At 43.4% G+C, this 16,192-nt stretch overlaps 1 protein-coding gene across 1 annotated transcript in view; it reads left to right on the top strand.

Moving 5' to 3' along the window:
* ift74 (intraflagellar transport 74) overlaps positions 1-16,192 on the top strand; it is a 146,828-nt gene that overhangs the window by 121,176 nt on the left and 9,460 nt on the right. The window contains exons 15-17 of the mRNA XM_085991833.1: positions 3,683-3,809; positions 13,214-13,377; positions 15,095-15,220. Of these exons, the coding sequence (XP_085847959.1) occupies positions 3,683-3,809; positions 13,214-13,377; positions 15,095-15,220 (417 nt within the window). The remainder of the gene's footprint in view (positions 1-3,682; positions 3,810-13,213; positions 13,378-15,094; positions 15,221-16,192) is intronic.

Here is a 16,192-nt window from a genome sequence, read left to right as displayed (position 1 = left end):
CTGCCCCTCCCCCGCTCTGGGCTTAACTATGTTGCAGATCGAGTTTCTTAAAGGTGTGATCCTTCTTAAAGGCATGACGCCTGATTTATAGTCTACGGACCGAAAAGCGGATTGTGTCCTTTCTGTGATCGGTACGCCACAATACCATCCTTAACTTCCTTAGTTAAACACAGATGGTTCATCTTTCTCGTAGTCTTTCTTTCTCACTGGAATAAACCTTTGCTGAGAGTTATGAAATATCTCCTTAAATGTCTGCCACTGCTTATCTACGGTCTTATCCGTTAATCTATTTTCCCAGTCCAGTTTAGCCAACTCTGACTTCATACCTTTGTAATTGCCTTTATTTAAGTTTAGGACACTAGTTTCAGACCCAAGTTTCTCACCCTCAAACTGAATTTGAAATTCTATCATGCTATGATCACTCTTCCCTAGAGGATTCTTTACAATGAGATCATTAACTAATCCTGTCTCATTACACATTACCAGATCTAAAATAGCCTGCTCCCTGGTTGGTTCCACAACGTATTGTTCTAAGAAACCATCCCGAATACACTCTATGAATTCGTCCTCAAGCCTACTCTTGACAATTTGATTTGTCCAATCTATATGAAGATTAAAATCGCCCATCATTATTGCAGTACCTTTCTTACAAGCCCCCATTATTTCTTGATTTATACTCTGTCCTACAGTGTAGCTACTGTAAGGGTTCTATAGACGACTCCCACCAGTGATTTCTTTCCCTTACTATTTCTTATCTCCACCCAAACTGATTCTACATCTTGATCTTCTGAGCCAATATCATTTCTCACCACTGTACTGATCTTATCCTTTATTAACAGAGCTACCCCACCTCCTTTTCCTTTCTGCCTATCCTTCCGAAATGTCAAATACCCCTGAATATTCAGTTCCCAGCCTTAGTTACCTTGCAACCACATATCTGCAATGGCTATCAGATCATAACCATTTATTTCTATTTGTGCCATCAACTCATCTGTCTTGTTACGAATACTGCGTGCATTCAGATAAAGAGCCTTTAATTTTGTCTTTTTACCATTTTTCTCTATTCAGACTATTTGCTGGTGCACTCTTAAGTTTGTACGCTCTGTCTCTGCCTGTCACACTCTAGTTATCATTACCCCTAACGCTACCCTGCACTATTGCCTTCTCCTTTCTCTTTGACTTTCTAAATTCCCCTTCAACTGAACCCTCTCCCCCACTATTTAGTTTAATTAAAGCCCTATCTACAGCCCTAGTTATTCGATTTGCCAGGATACTGATCCCAGCATGGTTCACGTGAAGCCTGTCACAATGGAACAGCTCCCTCTTTCCCCAGTACTGGTGCCAGTGCCCCATGAATTGAAGCCCACTTCTCCCACACCAATCTTTGAGCTACTCATTCAACTCTCTGATCTTATTGACCCGATGCCAATTTGCTCGTGGCTCAGGTAGTAATCCAGAGATTATTACCTTTGTGGTTTTACTTTTTAATTTGGATCCTAGCTCCTCAAACTCCCTCAGCAGAACCTCTTTCTTAGTCCTACCTATGTTGTTGGTTCCTACATGGACCACGACAACTGGATGCTCCCTCTCCCACTCCAAGTTCTTCTCCAGCCCCGAGGAGATGTCCTTAATCCAGGCACCGGGCAGGCAACACAGCCTTTGGGACTCACGCTCTTGGCTTCAGAGAACAGTATCTATCCCCCTAACTATACTATCCCCTACCACTACTACATTTCTTTTTACTCCCCCAACTTGAATGGCCCCCTGAACCACGGTGTTGTGGTCAGTTTGCTCATCCTCCCTGCAGTCCCTGCTCTCGTCCACACAGGCTACAAGAACCTCATACCTGTTGGACAAGTGCAAGAGCTGAAGCTCCTCCAATGCTACCTTCTGGATCCCCATACCTGCCTCACTCATAGTCACACCCTCCTGTCCCTGACCATGGACCAAATTTAAAGTATTTATCCTAAGGGGTGTGACTGCCTCCTGGATCAAAGTGTCCAGGTAACTCTCCCCCTCCCTGATGTATCGCAGTGTCCAAAGCTCGGACTCAGCTCAGCAATTCTGAGCCGAAGTTCCTCGAGCTGCAGACATTTACTGCAGATGTGGTCGCTGTGGATCACTCTGGTGTCCACCAGCTCCCACATGCTACAGCTGCAACACACCACCTGCCCTACTATCTCTATTGTATTTTATTTTACTAATTAGGTTTTCAAGTTTGGAATATCACTTAATTATCTATGTATAGTTTTTAATCTAAAATCATGGCACTTAATTTAAACCAATGCCCTAGTTTAGAGAAAAAGGAGAGAAATACTCACCAACCAATCACTTACCTGCTTTCACAGGTCCGTTCGCTCCGCAAGCTGCTGCTCCAGCTCTCGGCTGGGGTTGCTCTCCTTAGAGCAGAGAAGGTTGAGAGGAGATTTGATAGAGATGTTCAAAATCATGAGGGGTCTAGACAGAGTAGATAGAGAGAAACTGTTTCCATTGGCGGAAGGATCGAGAACCAGGGGACACAGATTTAAGTTGATTGGCAGAACCAAAGCGACATGAGGAAAAACTTTTATACGCAGTGAGTGGTTATGATCTGGAATTCACTGCCTGAAAGGGTGGTGGAGGTAGATTCAATCGTGGCTTTCAAAAGGGAATTAGATAAGTACCTGAAGGAAAAAAAATTGCAGGGCTTCGGGGTAAGGGCAGGGATTGGGACTAGCTGAAGTGCTCTTTCTGAGAACCAGCATGTGCTCAATGGGTAAGTCTCTGCCCCTAGGCTGGAGTGACTGTAAAGAAGAGGCCAGGGAGCCTGCCTGCTGTTTGTAAATGACCTGAGAGCCAGAAATATGGCCAGGATCAACGGGAACATCTCTAGAGGGCAGATAAAAATCCTTCCATGCTGGAAATGCATCCCAGTGAAGGGGGGAGGGTAGAAAGCCTAGACCATGGTACCTATATATATATATATATATGAACTTTAATACTTTATCACTAGTACAAACCTATAATAATTCAATATGATAAAACAATATTGAGTGGTAAATTATGCCACATAAAGCATCTTCAGAGTCTGAATTTACTAATGCAGTATCCAGTATTCTTGCAATATCAAATGAAATGATACTATATACTAGCCTTTCTGTTGATGGCTTTCCATGCAGCATACAAAAAAGAAACACTTTAGTGTGCTACTATTGGAAAATGCAAGATTTTTCTGGGTGGAATACCAATTTTAGGGAGTTGAGCATTCCACCCTCTATTACCACATTGATCAGCAAACATTTTTGTAAGAAGAGTGAAAGTTATAAAACAAGTGCTGTTTAATTTTGAATCATAAATTATTTATAACACCTGCTGAAACAACAAAATTGAAATAATGATACAGCATCTGGGATTTCCAGTGCTACCGTAAAATAGTAAAAAGAACAAAATAGGTCATTAAAGGGTCAGACAAGTTATGTAACATTTTGTTTCAAAATCACCACCTGCAGTATCAGTTTGCCTTTCATATCTGTATAAATAATGTTTTTTTGTTATTTCACTAACCTCTGGCTCTTACTGGAGCCACTTTTGTTTTCTGCATCAAGAATCCCATTGTTCTTTACAATAGTTTTTTGGGTGGTGCAGACAAAGAGTCAATATATTTTAACAATGTTTAATGCATCCCCATGGTCTTGCAATGCAGAATATGAACCGAATGAGACAGATCTCCTCAATAACGGCACATGAACTGAAGTCCATGCAGGAGGACCTGAATTTCAAGGAGACTGAAATGCAGAAATCCCAGACAACTGCCAACGGTTTGACTGATGGTAAGCAATATTAAAATACATGTCCCTTTTTCTATGATTTTACACACCTGAAATAAGATTATGGGGGGAAAATTGAGTCGCAGCCCCTTTGGAACGCTAACTTTGCCGGGGCGCTACTTTTAGAGCCCTTGTGACCGAAATTCAGCAGTAACGCCCCAAGAGGGAAGTGGGGCACTACTGGAAGGGAATATCGCGGTGCTATGTGCCGCAGCGCCACTGCTGCAGCACGTCACACCGCGGTACTGCAGGCCTTCCTCCTTCTTAAAGGGGAGGGGCCTTGCACAGCGTGACGCGGGTCAGCTGGCAGTCCGCGGCGGGGGAGGGCTGGTCAGGAGGCCGGGGACGACAATGGGGGCAGGTGCTGGCAGGCAGCCAACAACAAAAATGGCCGCCCACCACCTCACCTTTAATTAGCACTGCCCCGGCCGCAGGTAGGCCCCCCTGACCCTGTCGGACATAGCGTCCGGCGGTAAGTCAGGGGGTGCCTCTGAAGATCGCGGCCGGGGTGCTACACACGGCGATGACATCATCGCCGGCGGCGCAGTGCCACGGGGTGCTAACGGTTACCACCGCCGCTAACCTCCCGCTGAATTTTACGGGAGACATTGGCGGCACCACGCCCGGGCGCTAGTTGCTTTGCGCCCTTTTAGGGTGCTAACGGGAGGCACAAAGCAACTGAATTTGTCCCCCTATGATTTTACACATCCGAAATAAGATATTAAGCTTGACGTGGATTGAACATGCAATATTTCAGTCAAGTTATTGCCCATATCACCAAAACGACCCTAATAAAAAACACGAGTGACATTTTCTGTGACTGTGACCTTAGTGCATTACCCTCATCCTCCTTGACCTCTCTGCAGCCTTTGACACAGTGGATTGTTCCATGTCCCTTCAATGCCTCTCCTCCATTATCCAGCCTTGGCGAATTTGCCTCATTTGGTTCCATTCTTACCCAGAGCCAGAGCATCTTTACCATTGACTTTCTTCCCACCCCTGCACCTTCAGAGAACGTGGGTTCAAGTCCCACCATGACAGTGTCAGAATTTGAATTCAGTTTATAAAAAAGTTTACCATGCAGCTGTCGGATTGTCATAAAAACCCAACTGGTTCACTATGTCCTTTAGGAAAGGAAACCTGCTGTCCTTACCCAGTCTGGCTTATATGTAACTGCAGTCCCACACCAAAATGGTTGACTCTTAACTGCCCTCTGAAGTGACCTAGCAGGCCACTCAGTTGTATCAAACTCAGGGCAACTAGGAATGGGCAGTAAATGCTGGCCTTGCCAGCGATACCAGCATCCCGAGAATGAATATTTTTTAAATGCTAGTGTTTAAACCTCTCCATTATCTTGCCCCTTCCTATCTCTGTAACTTTCTCTAGCACTACCATCTCCCCAGACCCTCTGTACCTCCGACTCTAGCCTTTTGTGCATTCCACCTTCAACCTAGGTTCCACGCTTTGGAATTCCTTCCCTATATCACCTCCCTCTGCTCATTTAAGACTCTCCTTAAAATCCAATTTTTTGACCAAGTCATTGATAACCCCCTCCTAATATCTCCTCCTTTGGCCAGACATTCATCCCCCCCACCCCCCGTTTCTCTATGAAGCACTTCAGGACTTTCTTCTACATTAAGGATGCTATATCAATGCAAGTTGTTGTTGATGTAGAAATAGACTTTGAGCAGCCTGCATTCAGTAACTTAGAAATAAATTGGATTGTTGGTGCAAAATATGATTATAAGATCTATATACTGTATTGACAAAACTGTCAGCTGAACAAATGGTGCAGAAAATTCCAATGTCTGCATTAAACAGCTCTTTCTCAATGGGTGTAGTTTCTTGTGAGCATTTGGTGACTCCACTGACACTTGTATTGTTGTTCAGGATTTCCTTTTTGAGCCCAGCCTTAATAATCTGTTAACATTACTGTAGTCCAGACCTAATTTTTATACATATAGAATATTTTACAAGTATAATAACAGCTATGTCCTTATCTCATGGATCATAATTTTACAGTAGTTTAAGTGTGTTAGCAAGTTAATATTTTAAGTCAATTCTTGTTAGAAAAGCTGAAAAGTACTGCTTGGGGTTTTTAAGATGTGTGATTTATATGTTTCAGTATCTGACTTTAGTAAGCTTCTTGAACTGTGGTTTAAAGTTGTTTTTCCTCTGTTTCAAGTTTTACATCAATAACAAAATATGTGATATATATTTTTGTACTAAGTTTGAAAAGAAGGAAACTGAAGTAGATAAACAAATTTACTGTTCAAGCGGCTTTCCACAAGATAGGCGAGAGCTTGTTCAAGTTAATACATTACTCCAAAGAGTACAGTCTGAAGTGTTGTGACCCCTAATGTCCTATCAGAAGGAACTGGACTGTATCCTCTTCCTGCCGCTTGCTTTACCACAGCTTAGAGACCAAAGACTTTTTAATGAAATGTGTAACTGAGCAAGGAGTTGAATGGTACAGATTTTCTTTCTTTTGCTTCCTTTCTCTCTAGACAGTAGGGGTGTGGTAATCTTTTGACATTTAGGGAACTGGGTAAGAACTGCTTAACTTGCTGATTTTTTTCTCATTCTCCTAATTGGCATTTTAAGGATAAATATAAAGAGGCTATCCAATACTTCATCAGCCTTCTTCAACACTCGTTTAAGATCATTTGATGCATCTTTAAGGATCTTGAAGTAGAGCAATACTTTTGGGAAAAGGAGAGCAAGATTAATGGCGGTTTCAAAACAATACTGCAGTGTAGAATAGCTTTAATTCCATTGGAGCCACTTGTAAGGCTAAATGTGTTACCGGATACCATTCCAGCTGATTTTAATTCACTAGATGTTGATACTGTTGTAATATTTTTGAATTAATTATATTTTAAAGGACTTACCATATGTTACAATTTGCTTTGTCCTATTTCTTTTTCTTGCCCACAGCAAAATGTATTTTTCTATAAGCAGACCCAATTCCCTATGATCGGAATTTATACCCTGTGAATGTGCCAGAGGTTAAACAATTACACTTTTAGTCAGATTTTAGAATCAGAGTTTGAATGGGCTGCTCACCATGTACTCCTGTCCCTTCTGTAAAGCAGAAAACACTATTGTCAGACTGCATCCTTCAAGCAAAAAATATATAATAATACAGAAGCAAGTGAATAAAGCAGACCACCAGCAACACAGCGCTCGATTTATATATTATTTTAAAATAACAAATTTTTCAAAATCTAAGAGCCCTTATTAGAATCTTTTAACTGAGTTTTTGATGAACACTTCATGGACAGTCTCCGCAATACAGAGTCCTGGCTAATCAACGGATCAGATCAAAGCTCTTCAGCCCTGCCACATCCAGTCGTGAATGGTGGTGGACCATTAAACAACTAACAGGAGGAGGAGGCTCCAGGAATATCTAATCAAGAGATTAGAAGTGCATGTAACAAGGGCAATACGATAATCATGGGGACTTTAATCTACATATTGACTGGGCAAATCAAATTACCACTAATGGTGTGGAGGATGAATTTTTGGAATGCATGCGAGGTAGTTTCCTGGATCAGTATGTAGAGGAACCAACTAGGGAACAGGCTATTCTGGATCTGGTACTGTGTAATGAGAAAGGGCTAATCAATAACTTGTGGTAAAGGGGTCTTTAGGGACAAGTGACCATAATATGATTGAATTTTACATTAAGTTTGAGAGTGAATCTGAAACTAAGGTCTTCATTCTAAACAGAGGAAACTACAAGGGTATGAGGGACAAGTTGGTCATGGTAGATTGGCAGACTACACTAAAAGGTATGAAGGTGGACATACAATGGCTAACATTCAAGGAAATAATGCATAATTTGCAACAAACATATATTCCTCTAGGGCATAAAAACCCAAAAGGAAAAGTGATCCAACCATGGCTAACAAAAGAAATTAAAGCTAGTATTAAGTCAAAGGAGGAAGCTTATAAAGTTGCCAGAAAAAGCGGTCAGCCTGAGGATTGGGATCTTTTTAGAAATCAGCAAAGGAGGACCAAGAAATTGATAAAGAAAGGGAAAATGGAATATGAGCACAAACTAGTGAAAAATATAAAAACGGATTGTAAAAGCTTCTATAGGTATGTGAAAAGGAAAAGACTGGCGAAGGTAAATGTAGGTCCTTTATAGTCAGAGACGGGAGAATTTATAATGGGGAATGAGGAAATGGAAGAGAAATTAAATAAATACTTTGTTTCTGTCTTCACGGAGGAAGACACTAAAAACCTCCCAGAAATACGAGAAAACCAAGGGTGTGGCGAGAATGAGAAACTTAAAGAAATTATTATTAGTAAAAAAAACAGTACTAGCAGAATTAATGGGACTAAAAGTCGATAAATCCCAAGGTTCGGATGATCTACATCCTAGGGTTTTGAAAGAGGTGGCCATTGGGATAATGGACGCATTGGTTGTCACCTTCCAAAATTCTATAGATTCTGGAACAGTTCCTGCAGATTGGAGGATAGCAAATGTAACCCCGCTATTTAAGAAAGGAGGGAGAGAGAAAATGAGGAACTACAGACCTGTTAGCCTCACATCAGTAGTTGGGAAAATGCTGGAATCTATTATAAAGGATGCAATAACTGGGCACTTAGAAACTAATAGTAAGATTGGGCAGAATCAACATGGATTTATGAAAGGAAAATCCTGTTTGACAAACCTATTGGAGTTCTTTGGGGATGTAACTAGTGGAGTAGACAAAGGGGAAGCGGTAGATGTGGTGTATTTGGATTTTCAGAAGGCCTTCGATAAGGTCCCACAAAAGAGGTTGGTGAACAAAATTAGGGCACATGGAATTGGGGGTAATATACTAGCATGGATTGAGAATTGGTTAACAGACAGAAAACAAAGAGCAGGGACAAACGGGTCTTTTTCAGGATGGCAGGCTGTGACTAGTGGGGTACCACAAGGATCGGTGCTTGGGCCCCAGCTATTCACAATCTATATCAATGATTTGGATGAGGGGATTAAATGTAACATTTCCAAATTTGCTGATGATAGAAAGCTAGGTGGCAGTGTCAGTTGTGAAGAGGATGTGAAGAGGCTTCAAGGGGATCTCGACAGGCTCAGTGAGTGGGCGAGGACATGGCAGATGGATTATAATGTGGATAAATGTGAAGTTATCCACTTTGGTACAAAAAAACAGAAAGGCAGAGTATTTTCTAAATGGTGAAAGATTGGGGAATGCAGATGCTCAAAGTGACCTGGGTGTCCTTGCACATGAGTCACTGAAAGTGAATGTGCAGGTCAGGTGCAGCAAGCAATTAGGAAGTCAAATGGTATGCTGGCCTTCATTACAAGAGGATTTGAGTACAGAAGTAAAGAAGTCTTACTCCAATTATATAGGGCCTTGGTGAGACCACACCTGGAGTACTGTGTACAGTTTTGGTCTCCTTACCTAAGGAAGGATATACTTGCCATAGAGGGAGTGCAACAAAGGTTCACAAGATTGATTCCTGGGATGGCGGGACTGTCGTATAAGAAGAGATTGAGTAAACTAGGCCTGTATTGAATTCAGAAGAATGAGAGGGAAGCTCATTGAAGCATACAAAATTATTACAGGGCTTGATAGGATGCTGGGAGAATGTTTCCCTTGGCTGGGAAGTCTAGAACCAGGGGCCAGAGCCTTAGGATAAAGGGCAGGCCATTCAAGACTGAGAGGAGAAGACATTTCTTCACACAGAGGGTGGTGAATCTTTGGAATTCTCTACCCCAGAGGGCTGTGGAGGCTCAGTCATTGGGTATATTCAAAACAGAAGTCGATAGATTGCTGATTAGTAAGGGCATCAAGGGATATGGCGATAGGGCCAGTGAATGGCTCCGATTTCTTATGTTTTTATCCCCATCCTCAATGATGGTGGAGCCCAGCACGTGAGTGAAAAAGAAAAAGCGGAAGCATTTGCAACCATCTTCAACCAGAAGTGCCGGGTAGATGATCCATATCGGCCTCCTCCTGAGCCCCACTACAGAAGCCAGTCTTCATCCAATTCGATTCACTCCACGTGATATCAAGAAACGGCTGCGCGCACTGGATACAGCAAAGGCTGTGGGCCCGACAACATCCCGGCTGTCGTGCTGAAGACTTGTGCTCCAGAACTAGCCGCGCCTCTAGCCAAGCTATTCCAGTACAGCTATAACACTGGCATCTATCCGACAATGTGGAAAACTGCCCAGGTATGTCCTGTGCACAAAAAGCAGGACAAATCTAATCCAGCCAATTACCGCCCCATCAGTCTACTCTCAATCATCAGCAAAGTGATGGAAGGTATCATTGACAGTGCTATCAAGCAACACTTACTCACCAATAACCTGCTCACTGATGCCCAGTTTGGGTTCCGCCAGGACCGCTCTGCTCCAGACCTCATTACAGCCTTGGTCCAAACATGGGCCATGAGTTGAGAGTGACTGCCCTTGACATCAAGGCAGCATTTGACCGAGTGTGGCATCAAGGAGCCCTAGTAAAATTGAAGTCAATGGGAATGGGGGGGGAAAACTCTCCACTGGCTGGAGTCATACCTAGCACAAAGGAAGATGGTTGTGGTGGTTGAAGGTCAATCATCACAGCCCCAGAACGTCACTGCAGGTGTTCCTCAGGGCAGTGTCCTAGGCTCAACCATCTTCAGCTGCTTCATCAATGACCTTCCCTCCATCATAAGGTCAGAAATGGGGATGTTCACTGATGACTGCACAGTATTCAGTGCCATTCACAACTCCTCAGATAATGAAGCAGGCTATGCCCGCATAAAAGCGAGTGTCTAACCACCACCCCTTGACATTTGAAGTGGAGTATTTGAAATAAACACTCGACACCAGGTCTGCATTCGAAGATTCAAGCAGTCTTTATTCGCACCGGTGGGGAAACACCCTGCTATCTGTCTAGCCAGGCTTCTTTCCAATGATACAAAGTTTTAAGCAGTCTTTTATACAAAAATATAGGTACATGCTTAGCCTCGTGCACGATCTATATTTGCAATTTGATTGGGTTTCGCCCCAGTGCACATTTACTGATTGATTATATAAAAATAAAGCAGAGCTTACATTAACGCCGTCTACCAACACGTGACATCAAGATACCGCCTTCATTACTGGAAAAGTATATGACCGTTATCACCACAAATTGTTGCTGCAACTATGAGATTGTGCTTATGCCAGGTGGGGCTTCACCAACATTATACATTCTTCTAAGAAGACGACTCCTGACTCATTCTTCTGCTTATCTGCTCCTCTAGGCTTCTTGTGGTTCAATGGACTAGTTGCAATTATCTCTAAGTTACACAACTTGCCACAGTTTAATCATTCTAACACTACTGCAAAATCAACATCTCATACTCAGCGTTATCTCAACTGTCAGTTCAGCAACTTAAGACAGCTTACTTCTACAAAAAGACTTATTCTTAACCCTTTAATCATAGTAGAGCTCTAAAGCCCCACTTCACATTCAATGGCATTACCATCGCCGAATCCCCCACCGTCAATATCCTGGGGATCACCATTGACCAGAAACTTAACTGGACCAGCCACATAAATACTGTGGCAACAAGAGCCGTTCAGAGGCTAGGTATTCTGCAGTAGTGTTTCACCTCCTAACTCCCCAAAACCTTTCCACCATCTGCAAGGCACAAGTCAGGAGTGTGGTGGAATACTCACTCTCCACTTGCCTGGATGAGTGAAGCTCCAACAACACTCAAGAAGCTCGACACCATCCAAGACAAAGCAGCCCGTTTGATTGGCACCCCATCCACCACCTTAAATATTCACTCCCTTCACTGGCGCACCGTGGCTGCAGTGTGTACCATCTACAAGATGCACTGCAGCAACTCGCCAAGGCTTCTTTGACAACACCTCCCAAACCCACGACCTCTACCACCTAGAAGCAGAAGGGCCGCAGGTGCATGGGAACACCACCACCTCCAAGTTCCCCTCTAAGTCACGCACCATCCTGACTTGGAAGTATATCACCATTCCTTCATCGTCACTGGGTCAAAATCCTGGAACTCCCTCCCTAACAGCACTGGGAGTACCTTCACCACACGGACTGCAGCGGTTCAAGAAGGCGGCTCACCACCACCTTCTCAAAGGCAACTAGGGACGGGCAATAAATGCTGGCCTTGCCAGTGATGCCCACATCCCATGAACGAATAAAAAAAAAAGCCGTAACTCAAAAAAGCTGCAGAATAGGAGTAAAATAGCCACATTTGTAACTCTTCATGTAATGTTTTGCCACACTGATCAAAGGATCACTGGTCAAGTAAACATAAAGCATTCCCATGGATTGCCCAAACATTGTAAACAGAAGAAAGAATTCCAGAACATGAAATATATCAAAAGGTAAAACTACAGGTAAGTAGATTTACAGAGTGCCTTCCCAAGTTGATTGATATTTTATCTTATGCAATGTTCCACAGACGTTCTTGCCTGGTGAAGGAATATGTGCAGTCATTGCACCTTGTATATTATCCTCCACGTTGACCCATTAAAACGTAATGGCCTGGAATTTGCGGTCGGGATGACGACGAACTGGCAGCGTTCACTGTCTTTCCGCTTTTGAAACTGACCGCAACTTCGGGATTTAGCCCATATGCAGGCACATGCGGAAATCCTGAAGTTGTGGTCTGCCAGTGACAGCTCCAAAACTGACTGTGCTGTGAGACCACCCCCCCCCCCTCCCCACAGAGCTGGCAATCTGTAATCTCATAAATCATTGAAAGTGACGAAAAATCCAGCTCTTCTGCAGTAAGTATGCTGTTAAATTTCCCACTAAAGCTTAGACCCAAAGGGATTAGGTGTAACTGGGGTTTTAACAGCGTATTGACTGCTAAATAAATGTTAAGTGCCTGAAAAACGAATTTTAATTTTATGTAGTGTGAAATTTGCCCATTTTAATAAAAATTTAATTTTTGAAGAAACTTTTCAAAATAAAGTTTGTCCATCTTTATTTCAGGTTTACCTTTCCCCATGTGAGAACCCAAATCTTTCTTTTGCTCTCTCTAACTATTTAAAAAGTTAGAATTTTAGGGGCTTACTTCCTTGTTCACTGTCTGTGAGAATTCTGCCTTTTGATTGGCTGCTTAGACAGCCTGTTGATGTCACAGCAGTTCGAACAAGAGGATCCCCATTAAATTCCGTTGAATTGAACTGAAGGTCGGAAAACCCTAAGTTCTCGACACAGCGATTGCAAGATCCTTGTGCGGAGCGTACTTTGGGGCCAGCAGCGAACGCCTTTGCTTCGCTGCTGATCGCAAATTCCAGGCCATTGTGCTTTATTTTATCTCGCTTATTTTTGTTGGCTGCTGTGACTTTATACAATTTTCTGATTTGCTTGGAAATGTAAGGGGATAGTTATCTAGAGCATAACTTCTCTTTCCTTTCCTCCAACCAACCACAGAGAGCCAACGGCTCCAACAGGATCTTCAGAAGGTCGAACAACTGGAAAGCAAGATCAGTGCTGAACTGAGTTCTTTAAAGGAAAAGATCCAGCAAATAACAGATGCTCTAGAAACCTACAGTAACTTGGATGGACTAAAGACAACTGGAGAGGAGAAAAAAAAGGTATCGGCAGCGGAAATCATTCACAATGGCTTAACTGGAGCTACTTTCACACTCAATGGGCATGTGTTGTATTCACTTTTTTTTTTAAGTGTATATATTTGGGGTATTATTTAAAATGCCATGAGGCAAGAGCTCCTTGAATGAACCTCATTAAGTGAGAACATGGGTTGCAGAATTAACCCTATTTATCTCTAACTCTCACTCCCATCTAATAAAGCTCCATGCTGGGACTGGAGCCTTGCAAAATTATGCTTTTATGTCAACTAAGTGAAATGGTCTTTGTTAATGCTTTGCTGCTTTCCGCTTGTCCACTGCTGCTTTCACTCTTCTGATCCTTCTTTCTACCAATGAAACAACTTGTTATTCTAGGTGCAATTAAAAATGTTCTATCTCACTCTTCCCCTTTTATCAGATCTGGGACTATATCTTTGTTCAAGCATGCTTCTCATGCTACTGCATCATAAACATTCTGTCCTGTCACATCTGTAACTTCTGTAAATCACTATTAAAAGTTTGTAAGCACAGTTTTATTGAAAAGAATCATCAATCGTGTCCTGTCACTAGCCACTCCTTCTGTCCCCTTGCAACAGCTGTCTCTTACAATATTCTATAAATCTTCCTTTCTTCCACTTTACTGTCCTGATGTACAGTTGCTAGCTCTCCTAACAAGAAACCATGGCCTAGAAATTCAGTCGCGTTTGCGCCCACTTATTGGCTATAGAGTGGTTTGCGCCGGAAGTTTTTTAGCGCCCGAAATTCAGTTGGTCCCTAACATCGGCGTTAGCCGGTAGCGCTGCGCCGGCACCGATGACGTCATCGGTGTGCGCAGCGCCCCGGTTCCAATGCTATTCCGTGCCGATGGCCAAATTCAGTTGCGGCCGCCTCACCTGTAGCGGCCGCAAACAGCGTTTGAAAAACGGTGCCTTGCAGCTCCGAGAGGCCTGCGCATAAAGGTGGAGGGGCGGCCAGCCGCTTTCCCGGCGGCCGCCTGGCCGCACCTCCCTCCCCGGACTCCTGCACCACCCCCCCGCGGCATTGGTGTCTGACTCCCGCGAGCCCGGCACTTCTCCGTGGTGCCGGGCTCATTTGCCGGGGGAATCCAGCGGCGATCTCACGGCTGCAGGCAGCTCCTCCTTAAGAGAAGGAGGAGGCCTGCAGTACCCCAGCCTGCTGCACCGCATCGAGTGCCGCAGCGGCAGCTGGACGCATGAAACTGACTTTCATCGCCCCAAACAAGGCAGCCAAACCCTGCAATAGCGCCCGCCTCCGTCTTGGGGCGGCGCAACTGAATTTCAGGCGGGCGCTACGGGAATCCGTGCGAGCGCAAAATTTCGGGCACTAAAGACCTGGCGCGGCGATACCGAATTTTTAGCCCCATTTCTTTTTGGCTAACTTATCTGCATCAAATGTAATCTTAATGATCTTGGTAAAGAGCCTCATTTTATTGCCTTATACTGTTAGACCATTATGATCAACATCAAATTGATCCTATCTTGTCTGTCACATCATCTGTTTTCTGGACTTTAATAAGATTTCTAGTCCTGATCTCAAATGATACATCACCTTGAAAGCTCTGGCCTAATCCATAATCAGCAGTATTTTCATCATGGTCATTCTGAGTGAACTTTTTGCTTATGTTATGCAACTCTGCTCTTGAGCATTTTATTGATTTGCCAGGAATGATGAACATACAATTATTATTCCATCTGTTACCCAGAAACTGCAGGAGGAGAAGGTGACACTGACAAAATGCAGAAACATCTTTAAGAAGGTTATGCAGCAGGTCTCAAATGAGTACGATACTCTGAAGCTTCAGCTGCAGGAGAATGAGACCCATTCACAGGTGGGAGTATTTTTAACTGTCGCAGACTACTGAATACCGTGATGCATAGATGGATTGTAAACAACTTGTTCTGACTAGAAAGGTTTGCAGTTTAACTTGCAGATCTGGTGACTATTTTTATTTAGTTTAAGTTGTGCCTTTTGATAAAACAAAAACAAAAATTCGTTTTTGGTCAACACATCATTTTCATTACACTTGTGGTTTTCAAATGTTTCTGTGATGGGGTTCCCTGCAAATATTGACACACTCCCTGGAACTCCCTGCAAATATTGTTTCCAATAGACAGTGTCAGCAATCCAAAGGAAAACAACCTTTGTCATTGCCGAAATATTTACTAGTTATACAGCAACTGAAATAATGTGCTAGTAAGTCAAACAAACACAGAACAATGCAAAAATCTGATGACAGGCAGAAACTTGATGATCAAGCAGACCCCTTAGGGTTAGGAAACCAAGGTTGAAAACCTCTGCATTGCATTGATCAGTCTATCCAAATATCTGTCATCTGGGGATTTGAAATGGAGAAGAATTTCATATGCAACTTTGAGTGCATGGTACTATTTTTCAATGGGTAATATTATATCCAAATTAAATTGCCACCAATTGTATTAAAGGGCTAACAGGGGGAAAAATTGGGTTGATTTGCGCCTCTCGTTAGCGCCCACAAATCCCCTAGGGCGCGGCGCCGCTAACACCTCCCGCAAAATTCAGCAGGAGGTTAGCGGCGGCCGTAGCCGGTAGCGCACCGCGGTGCTGTGCCACCGGCAATAACGTCATCACCATGCACAACGCCCTGCTTGCACCCCAGCCACAAACTTCCCTTGTGCCCCCTGACCTATCGCCGGACGATATGTCCGACAGGATTAGGGGGCGTTTTTGCAGCGGTGTTGGTGGTAGTTAAAGGGGCAGGTGTAGGGCAGCCATTTTTATTTTGGCCGACTGCCAGCACCTGCCCCCTTCCCTTTTTTTTCGG

The sequence above is a fragment of the Somniosus microcephalus genome, chromosome 1 (assembly GCF_052327205.1).
Source record: "Somniosus microcephalus isolate GS21.2 chromosome 1, FLI_Smic_1.0, whole genome shotgun sequence".
NCBI lineage: Eukaryota > Metazoa > Chordata > Chondrichthyes > Squaliformes > Somniosidae > Somniosus > Somniosus microcephalus.
Note: the sequence above shows the minus strand (reverse complement) of the source record. Positions and strands in the feature narration are given on the sequence as shown.